This window comes from Etheostoma spectabile, chromosome 13 (genome assembly GCF_008692095.1).
Source record: "Etheostoma spectabile isolate EspeVRDwgs_2016 chromosome 13, UIUC_Espe_1.0, whole genome shotgun sequence".
Classification (NCBI taxonomy): Eukaryota; Metazoa; Chordata; class Actinopteri; order Perciformes; family Percidae; genus Etheostoma; species Etheostoma spectabile.
In genome coordinates this window covers 694485-707372 of record NC_045745.1, presented here as the reverse complement: position 1 = coordinate 707372, position 12888 = coordinate 694485, and the positions used below count along the sequence as shown (strand labels likewise).

At 39.5% G+C, this 12888-nt stretch overlaps 1 protein-coding gene across 41 annotated transcripts in view; it reads right to left on the bottom strand.

Annotated features, from left to right (window-relative positions):
* The window catches only part of dlg2 (discs, large homolog 2 (Drosophila)), a 276897-nt gene that overhangs the window by 79531 nt on the left and 184478 nt on the right, over nt 1-12888 (bottom strand). Inside the window, exon 1 of one of the 41 annotated variants that reach the window (XM_032533646.1) lies at nt 8910-9487. The exons of the other annotated variants lie outside the window; for them this stretch is intronic. Coding sequence (XP_032389537.1) covers nt 8910-9239 — 330 coding nt within the window. The 5' untranslated portion in view covers nt 9240-9487. Of the gene's footprint in view, nt 1-8909; nt 9488-12888 lie in introns of those variants that run through there. 41 annotated transcript variants of the gene reach the window in all.

Here is a 12888-nt window from a genome sequence, read left to right as displayed (position 1 = left end):
AGGCATTAAATAAATTATATTTAAAATTTAAACCTTGTCTAAAATATAAGTGCATTGCATTTTTTTTAATGACGGTACTGAATCTAATACCGTTGCTATTTGTAAGACCGGTTCAGAAACCATTTGACTCATTAACATGCAGATAACACGTGATGTCCAAAGCAACCAAACAGCCAAATATAAAATAACTACACTGAACACTCAAGTCATGACAAACAAATGATATTATATAAGTATGTGTTCACATGGAGACACTCGACAAAAGTAAATTAACACTGTTGTAATTATATGTATTATCAGACAACAAGGGCGAGTGTTTCTAAAGGCCATCAGCATAAAACAAAGCCTCGTTACTGATATCTGAGGCAGGGACTGCATCTCAAAGTAGCTTATGATTTTGCTGGTGTCACAGTTGCAGCAAGGTCTAATTGCAATGTTCTGTAAATATTCACCTCAGTCAGTGCGGTCACAACCTTCATTGACATGAATGAAGTTGTTTACAGCTTATTTGTTACATAATATTAGTTACATAATATTACTTAATGTGCTCTCTGATTGTTTAACATGTGGCACTTTCTCCAAGATGTAATGCTTCACACTCCAATCAGCTGTGTGTGTGTGTGTGTGTGTGTGTGTGTGTGTGTGTGTGTGTGTGTGTGTGTGTGTGTGTGTGTGTAACTTTCATTGTAAATCCACTCACATACAATTTGACCCTTGACACAAAATTGGGATGGGCCAATCAAAATCTGACAAGTCATTTAGTGTGTCGGTGCCACTTGACTGAACAGCTCTCAGCCACTCAGGCATTTGTCACTAAGGAACACAATCTTCTCTGCACGGAGGAGGAGAACTCTTGGACCAGTTCCTGTACCATCAACATGTGGCCTGTTTTTCATTCATGGAGTAAGATTACAGGATACTTACAAAAACATGATTAACCTGTTAGGACTCTCAGTAGCTGCAAAGGATTTCTTTACAGGACATTTTAAATCAAAATGTGGAGAGATATTTTTTAACATAACATTGCAAGTAAATGCAGGGGTGCAGGGGGTTGAATGGAGGTATGATGACCTTCACCTGGCATTAAAATATATATTATACATGGAACACCAAATGTAAAATACATGTGTAAATACATTGATTAAAAGACTTGTAAGATTTGGCCAGATTAACAACACAATGTATATGCAATGGAATGACTCAACCTATTAACTGAAGGTGCATTGAAACCAGTTTAACATGCACTGCACTTTATGCAGTACACCTAACTTGCCGCATGGGGGCACTTACAGTTCAGATTCAGTTTCCTTAAGGAAGATCTGCAGCTCTCTTCACTAACAAGTCATACAATACAGTAATGTCTTGCCAGGGAGGGGGGAGTAAAATAAACAGAGTTTTTAGAAATGCAGCAGCGGTTTCTTACTAACCCCAATCCAAAAAAAAATAAAAAAAACTTTATCCCTGTTTAATTTCAGAGTAGGCATGTTGCAGTGTTCAAACAAATCAAATTTAGATTCTGTGAATTATTTGTCCCAGTGGGCCGGGCCAACCTTACTCTCACAGCAGCAACTGATACAAAAAGGCAGAACATTGCCCCATGTTGTTTTATCCCACACCACACTGGTCAGCCAATTCTTTCTTGTAAAAAAAAAAGTATAGCGTTTTGCTATTTTGTTTCTGTATTTGAACTGATGGTACTTACATTGATGGGTATTTATGCACCCACATCTACATTGATCGTACTACAGTATGTATCATACAATATATATATGTGGTACAATATGTAGAGTACTTGTTACACACACAGTAAGAGAGGCAAAAACCTGTGCATGAAATCTTAGAAATGGAAAATCAACATTTGGAACAGGGGATCCCAAAGGCAAAAACTGACAACCTTTGATCTGGCAGCTCAAAACTGCCACAAAACTGTCTTTTTCTGACACTAAACTCTTTAACTACCATTTTACCGACTCAACAATGGCGAATATGACACCAGTGCAGTACTGGTGACAGCTTTGATTCACACAGTCACTTTTGGAAAGTTTTGCATTTCTGTTCGAGCTTTTTTGTCGACTTTGACACTTGCATGTGGCCATGGGATTGAGTCTTATATCATCCAGCTCTTTACACCTACAGTTTACTTAAAAATCTTAAATTAGAATTACCAGCAGTACAGTCAACCTAACTCTAGAAAATTAAGATAACTTTGGATCTTGGCCTATTAAATACTACCTCATTATATTTAGTATCATATTTCATAAAATTACAGACATACAATACATTAAACAACTAAAGATTGGTCTAGATTGGTGACATTCTTCTAGAAAATGTTTCTGTTTGCTGTCCTGCAACTGCATCACAATAAAAGCCTTGGAGCAAAGATAAATGTAAATGAATGCTACTATGAAGTAACTGTTAAGCCACTGATGGTAGCTTGGCAGTCAGTTAAAAGAAGGCCTAAATTAACATTTAGACACATGAGCACCACACAAACAAAAACATGAAGACCCAAGGCAAACTGTTAACTAGGTGTAATTAGTTAGATAGAAAGTGAGTTAGTAGTAGTTTCAGAAAGCATCAACCACTGACCTAAAGTAAAGGTACTGTCAAAGATGACTTTAGGTTTCTACTTAACGTCAAACCTACTTACTGTATATGAACAGTCCACTTACTGATAGATAGCTGCTGTAGTAACAGAGTACACACCAGTGGCCAATAGTTTTATTACCATCCATTTGAGAGCCGTGGGTGAGAATTTAGAGATTTACATTTTTTACTGTTTTGGCTCTGTAGTCAGTCAGTGAATACAGGATCTGAAAAGGAACAATGACTAGAGAACTTGTTAAACAGCGGACTTTCCGCTTGTTTGACTTTTTGATCAATTGAGTATGTTCACATCCATATTGGCTGAACTGTTAAAGCTGGTAGTGTGCACTTAGGGGGTTGGACTCTTTACCCGAAGTGAGCCGAAGCGAGTCGAATGTCAGCCATTTTAGAACTAAGCTACAGCTCTCTCTTTTCAGCAGCAAACTTTTACAACAATTATTTGCATTCAAACTACCGCATATGTGTACTACCGGGATACAACGGAAGATGACAACAGTGCTGATTCAGTACTATCCAGTGCGCAACGTACTTCACTAGACTTGATCTGCGGCTTTTTTGTGTGAGGTGGGTGTTTGTATGCCTGTTGCTGTGTAAGATGAATCAATAGTGCATCACATTTTACTTAGTTGTCTATTGTGTGACAGGGAGACAGCTCCTGGATGCAGACCACAGATCTTTTTCTAAAAATGTAGTGCAGGGGTGATACAGCTATTTCATTCACAAAGACTACATAACTCGGACCTGCCGATGCTTATTCCACATGTACTGGACCCGTTCACATGAGCCCGCTGTCCCTTTGTCACTATTAGTACTCAAGCCTGCAGTGTATTCATTAATGAACTAGAGCATTGTACAATTACACTCGGCTTCATGATCAAACAAATTCTCTCTCTCCCTCTCTCTCTCTCAGTTATGCTGACGCTGAAAACCTCTGAAGACCTACTTTTTTTCCACACTGTCTGTGTGAGTCATTAAGGGAATCGATAAAGATTCGGATCAATAAGCAGAATCAATAACGGCAATGGTATCAGTTAAATCTTATAAATTCCCTAGTGCCTTAATTTGTTTAGTTTTAGTTTCACATCCTTTTCCATGTGCAGCCTCTTTTCACATGATTAATAATTATGTGTGCTGCTTTTATATTGTATTATTGTGAGCCAATGTGTGGATTGGGTCAGTCTGATCAGTGATTCTCAATGCTGTGACACAGTACTAGTTTCTGCCTTTGCCTTACAGTGTACCTTTTTGTTTGCACTTAACAGACCATCGTTGTCTCTTCCACAATTCTCCCTGCCCACTCTGAGCGTAAGGGCCTTTGTAACATACACAGATGACACAGATGTCAGTGCAACACATTTCTACAGCACCTCTGGCTTTTTATTCATGCCTTTGCCTGGTGTCCAATTTTTCCTGCAAAGTCACGAAATGAGTGTGGGAGAAACAAAATATTAAGGGAAGAAGTAAGAAGAATTAGTGTTACCGGCAAAAATGCTATAGTCCAAAAATTGCAACTCCTTAGTGAAAATAATGCTATTCTTATACAGTTTTTATTCATGCCTTTGCCTGGCGTCCAATTTTTCCCGCAAGGTCACAAAATAATTTATGGCAGGTAGACGGCGCTACAGTAACACATTCTGATGGGTCAAACATTTGTAACACCGGAAAGGACTGTACTTTTGTTGGACTCCTCTCTTCTGACCAGCATCAGCATCAAACTAACTCAGAAAGAAAGAACTCTGAATTCAACCAACTCTGAACGCCATTAACGCACTACAATCATCCCAGCCAAGTGGGGATGAACAAATGGATTATCACCTTGCTGCCTGCAAAGAGAGAGGGAGAAATAGATGGATAGATAGGCTCAAGCTAGCCCTTCTCAAGGGACTGATCACAACCAGAGAGTAACTTTCTCCATGGCTATGTGAATCATTAGGTGAAAGTTTACTTTTTCTTGCGATTGGGGGTTGATACTACAGATTACTAGCATAATTAGGAAGCGTTAGGTCTAAGTAGAATTTCCCAGCAATAGGAGGATACTGCAATAGGATACTCGCTTGCTTCTGGAATATTCCCTTGTGCTGCCCATAAATTATATAAAGTATGGATGTAGTCTCTGTGATGTCACCCATAAATTCACTGAAGAGCCAGAAAGAAGCTCAAAATGGCAGTCAACAATTTGGCAGTGCCTAGTTATCGCCTAATCCAAATATGGGCAAAGAGGTGGAGCATAAAGGGAGCTGAGGTGGGCTGAATGAAGCCTACAGTCTATACTCGCCTCCTGGGATGGTCCTGTCCCTCAAAGCGGAAAGCCCCTAATCACGCATAACTCTAAGTCTGAATATAATTGGTAGGGTTAAAGGTGAGTTGTCATTAGGGGGAATTTGTACCAGGCTGTGAACGTTTAATTCTGCTGTAAAGTTAGGGATTGTTCCATGCGGGTCTATGGAGATTGATGGTGGGTCAATTTAAACTGTATAGTTGGAATTTCCGAGTTCCCAGTCTCAGATTTTATTCAGATTTTATATTTGCTCAAATCTGGAGCAAAATGTAAAACGTGTCTCAACTCATCGTTCAATCTAATTACACACGCTGAGCATGCCCATCTTACAAATCATGACGTGCGTCAACAGAAAATCTCATATAAGTAATGCTTTCAACTTAAATCATGTATTATATTCAAAGTGAATATTACAAAGTTGAATTTCAAAAACCGACCAAAGCCGACCTCAAAATCCAACATGACTGCTCCGTGCATCAACAATAGTGAAAGCCAAAGTAATATACTGTTTATTAGAGCCAGCCTACCCTGTTCTTTTAGAGCCAGCCTCTGTGGCCACTCCACGAACTGCAATTGGTGGCACATCCAAATTGGCTTCATTTTTCAGCACCAGAGGTTGCCACTTGGTGCTGCCCAATCTCTCAGCTGCTGAACAGTGTATTTAGTCAATTTCATTGGGTAAGGTTAAAGCTTTAATCCCCTTAGTGGTCTCTTGTGTCTCCACAAGGTAATACATATTGCCAGCATATCCTTCACTGCTTAGTATATGGAGCTTCTTTGTAATTAATTAATTGTTCATCGCTGTATTCATTGCATTTATATATATATATTTTAAGTTTAGTAGTATTAGTTATGTGTAGCTATAGTTCAATGTCATTTAAAAAGAAGTTTGTGTGGTCACTGTTCACAAGTCAAGACCTCATCAACCTCCAGAATTGAGACCGAGTTCATTAATTGGCAAATTAAAGGTCCCTTTTTGAAGGATGGTGCCTGGAGGTGAATTTAATGCAAGTTAAATTACATGATTTTATAAAAACTGATTATTTATGGTAGCCTGAAGTTGACTGCAATCACTACTTCATCTGTTGTACCAATTAATATGTTTATGATGGATATTTTGGTGCCTCTTGCGGCTAATTAATTATCGTTACATATTTTGGTAACCTTTAAGGCATTTATGCCACGCAACCTTAAAGTTGTCTTTGACACTACTCTCTCAACAAGAGTTGAACAGCTTATTAGTGCCTATCTCTCTTATTCTGTGCTGTTGAAACTCTGATCCATTCCTTCACCTCATTCAAACTTGACTACTTGCAATAGCATACTTAAAGGAAGAATCATCCAAAGTTATTAATTAACTCCAGCACATCCAAAACGCTGCTCATCTGCACGCTCATTCCCGCTCCTGTGACCACATCACCCCTGTCTTAAAATCTACAATGGATTCAATTCAACTTTTCACCACTGCCAGTCCCTTCTGCAGCCTATGGTCCTCTGATCCCAACCTCCTGTCCCCACCATCCAGGAACAAACTCTGGACAAGGGCATTTTTCATAGCCACCCTGTTCTTCTAGAACTCTCTTTACAAGCACATATGACTGCACCAATCTATCTCTTGTCAAGAAATGACAGAAAAGTCACCTTTAAAAAAACTGATTACTGACTAATGTTTGTTCTAATACTTTTTGCCTGTTTTGTGTTTTAAGTTTTCTAGGGTTCTTTCTTGTATTTCATTTATTTATTGCTGTTACTTTACATTGTCGTTGAGTATCCTGAAAAGTGCTCTCTAAATAAAAGCTTTCATTACTATCATTATTACCCCTTTAATTCCTCCCTTTGTATCCGCATGTATTTTTGGTTTCCTTCCGCCTTCTTTGTGTTGGAATTTTAAATTTGGTGGGTTAATGAGGACTATTGTTAACTGCTCCTACTTAATCACTATTTTGGAGTTTAGCATCGCCCATGACGATTCTGACTGATTTAAAGAAATACCATTAAAGCAGAGCACGTTCTCTCCCATGCCGGAATGCTGTGTGGAGTAGCCAGACTCTCCTTCAGCATGCTTTGGAGGAAGGTCTGGCAAAGCGAGACTAGCCTGAATGTAATGCTCACCTTAGTTAAAGGTGACAGGATATCAAAATTTATAGTGGGAACGGTTTCGACTGACATGTCAAAAGTATTCCACATTCTTAGTATTGTATTCATTCATTGCCATGACTATTCTAACGATGTTTAAAATGTACCCAGATACAAATAAACGAAAGTTTAACACAACAATATCATGTTGCCAGCAGCGCTGGCACAGAAAACAATCACCATAAATTGTTGCACACAGAAAAAAAATCCCATTAACTGCTGGAGGCTGTGCTGCTTCGTCCTCCGCACACCCACCAGAGCAACCGCGGGACTAAACTCCCCATCCATACAGCCTGACACCCGTTTCACCAGCTTAAACATCTCCAGCTATAATGAAGTGTAAACTCGCATACAATGCACACTGGGGGTCAATTATTTGTTATTGCAAACAAGGAAATAATCTTTTGCCTTTCTCCAGAATGGCAGGTGCTCACCGTGACAATTAAGTCTCTTCATACAAATACTTTGGAGTCACATAAAGCATATTTGTAAATAGATACAGTGGTGCCTTGACTTTCTCCTTAGACTTGGATCCTTTGGAACCAGCGGCCAGATTATTTCTCTGTTTTTTTAATTTAGTGATTCAGAGTGTCATGATGTACTGCAGCACAGTCTGGCTCAGCAGCCTATCTGCTAAACTTAAAACTAAACTATATAATAAACTCAAAGTTTGTGCTGAGATCATTTCTCAACCCGTTGCACACTCCTTTCAAACAGCTCACAAGAAGAGCATGCTCAGACTTGCTAACAGCATCTCTTCTGTTTCCACGTGTGTTTTAAACTCTGAATAACAACTGCTGCCATATTCCAGGCAATTTAGAGTACCTTTGTTTAGATACAACAGGCTTAAGAACTCTTTTATACATCAGTCTATTCTGCTGCTGAACCAAAATCAGTGTGCTGCCGATTAAAAACTGGATCCGAGGATATTATTGAACATGTTTCGCTGTCATGGTCTTCATCTTTGTACTATATGTGTAATTTTTAAACTTGTCTATTCTTTTTTTTTAGCAGGGCTGCTCGGGAACGCAAAATGAATTTCAGTGTACACTGGCAATAAAGATGTATTGTATTGGATACAGTGAAAAATTTGAATAAAAATATAAATTTTAAACATATTTCCTTATTCTCATCCATAGTTTAAACCTCAACCTCCAGCGTAAAGTGGAAGATACTGAACACATATAGAATCATAGGCCTTATTATGCAATTAATATCCCAACCCAGAGAGCAGTGAAAATAAACTCAGTGGAAACCTAAAAAGCCAATGGTTATTGACGTGATAGATCACCAGCCGGCTACTTCATTAACTGATACAAAGCAAGTCTAACAGGACATACTGAATGTAATGAATTCCATAAATTTAAGGAAGCTGTTTGACGGAAAGCTCCATTTTAAATTACACTGCATATAAGAAATGGAACATGTAAACTCCGAGGAGCAGTGGACGGTTTCATTATTGTTGCATATGCAGCTGCTTTCTCAGTGTTTAAACTTACAATGAAGGATCTTTTGACAGAGTCATTAAGATGCTCTCTTTGTTTAGTCAAGATTAAAAGTTTTGCCCTATGAGATTCAAATGCTGTCTTTTTATTTTTGTTTGTCTGCATATTCGGTTTATCTCAATGCTGCTTTCTTGGCCAGGATGCCCTTGAAGAGAAGTCTTAATAAGTGGGATTCAAATACAGTTAAAGATTGAATAAGTAAAACCTGTGTGCTGGTATTTTACAAATACATTGTTATATACCAGGCATGGCCAATCTGTCATTAATTAGCTACAGGGCTTGAAAGAAAGAGGCAATAAAAACCTGCATATTTATAATTAAGACCTTCCAACACATAAGTGTCAATCGTTCTCCTAATTTCTGGCACATGCAAGCTTTCTAACCTGTGATATATCCTCAATGCCACAGTATCTTTTCTTCAGCTTCTCTGTCAGGGTATTTTTCCACTTGCAGACAGTAACTAGCGAGGGCCATTTCACTGGGCTCAAATTGAGATTGCGCCCCATACTCAGGCTCCCTAGGTCCGAGGCCCAGCCTCGCAGGACCTCCATGGACAGTCTTTTCTTGAGGGTCCCCAGGCCCTCGGAGAGGACAGGGGACAGGAGGTTTGGAACACTTCCTCCATGGACAGTGTAGTCCAGGGATGAGTTGCTCGTCATGCTGTTCCATCGTCGCTTTACCATAAAACTCATCTTGAACCTGGTTTTGTACATCCAAATGTACCCTGACTGACAGAGGTCACCAAGCAGCTCAGAAAGCCAAGCAGCTCAGAAAACAACCAACCAACAAGGCATCATGTTTCAGTAAAGATATCCCAGTGAAGAAAAATAAGTTCAGTAATTTCCCACATCTTCAAAAGTGAAACAATCCATGGATCAGCTGTACTTCTAGATACCAGCTCAAACCGTTTTCAATATCAGCTTCTCATCCATAAGAAGAAGTTCATGTGGATTAGAGGCTCTGCACCAGACACACCTTTACAGCTGTGTTTTGGTGCAACAAAGTGCATGTACACAGAGGAACTTTAGAACAATGGATGTAGTGGAGCTGTCGAGGACAGATGGCTGTAGGGGAGTGTAGCTAGGGGAAACACTTGCGACACATACTCAATATATTTGATTGGGTGAGAGCTGCAGTGGATGGGCCACAGATGTGGATCCGATTGGATTAGACAGAGAAGAGTGCTGGGTGCTGGAGCCCACTGATATAAATTACATGGAGGCATAATTAATGCCTAAGGGAAGTCAGCTTTGTCAGGAAGCCAAAACTAGATTAGAGACAGATCAATGGAGCACGTCAGAAAAGAGGTGGAGCGACAGGGGCCCATGCCACAAACACACCACAATGAGCAAAAAACAAATGGAATAAACAACATAGTGACTGCAGTGGGAGGTAAATCAAATACTGGCACAATGTTGAACATTGGCTTGGGGCTAATTAAAAATTCTCAGAATGGAGCAGCTTTAACCTTTTGTCTCAGTTTTGTGATTGGAGCAATCAGCGAGGAGAGGTTCCGCCAGAAAAGAGTGAGATGAGCAGCTTCATCTACCTATTTGTCTCCTCTTCTTCCTTCTCTCACTTTGTGGTCTCTGTCTATTTCATTTGCTCATTTATCAATGACCTCTTCCCTCTTTTGCAGCCCACGACCATCTCCCTCCCACACACTGGCCTCTCATGTGTCTTACTCATTTTCTCTCTGCCTGTCTTCCTGGTGGATTAGGCTGCAGGAGTATGTGTGGATGTTAGGACAACTCAGACCTTGGGCCCTGGCTGCCTGGAAGCAGTGACACTCTCTGCTTCAGTGCTGGATAACGGCAGGATTAGACTCGCCTGGTGTGACATTGATAACAACTTGCAGGTTACACATTAAACAAGGTTAGCAGAATGTGAAAACTGTGCTCTGCGCACAGCCGACCTGTTGACGGGCTTAAAATATAATAGTAAGAGTCCAACAGAAAACACCATCACACACTGCTATGTTTCTATGTCACTCGGTTCTCCAGATGCTTGACATCGGCCCTCTCAAAAACCCACTCGGCTATCAAGCTACTGGAGTGCACATTCATTATTGAAGGAGCTGGTTCCCATGCAGCAAATGGCTGCTTTGCCACCGGGAGATTGTGAGAGTAGCAACCACAGGAGAGTAAAAGAGAGGCAGGGAGAGAGGGAAAGAGAGGGATAGTGAGAGAGATTTGGAATAGTGCCAGTTAATCCACGAGAATGCAAAGAAACTCTGCACACTGTCAATTTGCAAAAAATGTAAAGTTTAATAGTAAGCAACATTTCGGTACTAGACCATCTTTAGGAAAATGGTGTTACATCCTGAGAAGCCATCTTTTGTAGGAGGTGACTGTTTTTGCGCACCAATCACTTCCACATGAAATCATGCATGAATACATAACATCCATTCACATTACCATTACTATATATATATATATATTATATATATATATGTATATATATATATACATTTATTTATATATATATATATACATAGACTGTGCAGGATTAACCAATAGGGAAACTGGTCACTTGCCCAGGGGCAAAGGGCATCTAAGGGGCCCTGGACTCAGTCGAATATTATGTTAGATCACATTATAAACACAGTCCACACTTTCCTAATTATATGCAGATTTTTTTGTTAAATCACATCAAAAACAGCGTCTGTAGCTTCCCGCGCAGCGAGGACGAGCTGTCACTGACCGTGGTAAAAGTGATTTTATATATAGAGGGTCAAACTGCATAATTGATTTTTTGAATGTGTCGAATATCCAAAGTCCAATATAAAACCAACTTTACCACGGTCTGTCACAGCGAATCTGTTACAGTTTGTGGCGGCCCTACATCCCCGCATAGACTGGAGCGACTGAACTGCCCCTGAGTCTCTGAAAGTGAAGTCAGCTAAACGCACGTTTAATTGAAAGTTAAATTTGTAATGAATGTAGGCTAATGTATGCTAAAGGCGAGTCAGCATCAACAACAGCCCGTCTGTTACGTTAGCCAAAAGTCAGATTGCTCCTTTCGCGATTTGTAAGAGCATTCTGCCCTTTGATTTGTTTTGATTTTAGTAAAGGCAAGAACAGCATAATTCAAAATATTACAAACTGGCATGTTTGCATTCATAACGTTTAAAGAGGGTCTCCGTTTCTGTGGCGTTACGTTACAACACACTACAATGTACTTGCTGAGACCAATCACTTGTATTCAAATTCTGAGTAGGGCACAGGAGGAAGAGAAGGAGGGAAATGAAGGAGAAGGCAGTAAACTGGAGAGACCAGGCGGGTCAGGAGAAGACTACAGAAGGAGATGAAGAAATAAGTGAAAGAGGGAAAGGAAGGAGAAGGCAGTAAACTGGAGAGACCAGGTGGATCAGAGCAGGAGAAGACTACAGAAGGAGATGAAGAAATAAGTGAAAGAGAAGAGGGAAAAAAAGAATTGACTGTGAGGGAGGAAGAGGAGGCTGCAGATTCAGAGAGAGGGACAGAGGCCGGGAGTGATCAGGAGGAGGAAAATGAAGATGACAGGGAGAAAGAGGCCAGTTGTAAGGCCTACTTGTTAAAATAATAATAATAATAATAATAATATACAGTAGTGCATCAACATAAATGTTGATATAGTTTGCTTGTGAAACAAGCAAACTTTGAACTGCAACAGTGTAGCCAATGGTTTACTCCATACACACTAGTTGCCTGCTTCATGGCTGGTGATAATTTCACATGTTAGCATATTAGAAATAATCTCTGGTTTTAAAGTAAGGCTTCACTAGCTGTCTGCTTTATGTCACTGTTGCAGTCAAAAGATAATTGATTAGCTACATTTTGAAACATTTAATAATTACTCTGTAGCCACCAAGTTCTGTGAAAGATTAATTGTAAAAAATTATGTTAAACATTTGTGCATCTGTTCGGTCTTATAAATGTACTTTATGCTGAGGCTATTGTAAATACATATATCTCCACTAAATCTTGTTGCCCAGGGCACATGAAATTGTTAATCCGGCCCATAAGTACTCTTATTGTTACTATAGAGAGTGTTTAAGTTTAAGCTCTCTACAATGTAGAGATTAAAATCAAATACAACAACAATAATACTTATCAAACCAGAGAAATCTATAATAGAATTTCTGTGGAATAGAATGAATACACACAAAAAAAATTATATAAAGCATTCCTAGACAGACTTTGTCAGGTTCAGAACTTACTAAATTAATTACGGTCAAAGCAACAAAACAAGACACAGACGGTAATGAGCAGTTTATAGACTAAGGGAAGAACAGCTAAGAACAACCTTTCACCAGCATTGCTCCTAGGATCTTCAACAATTTCTCTGTAGCTCAGTCTTTTTATTACACACACACAAGGA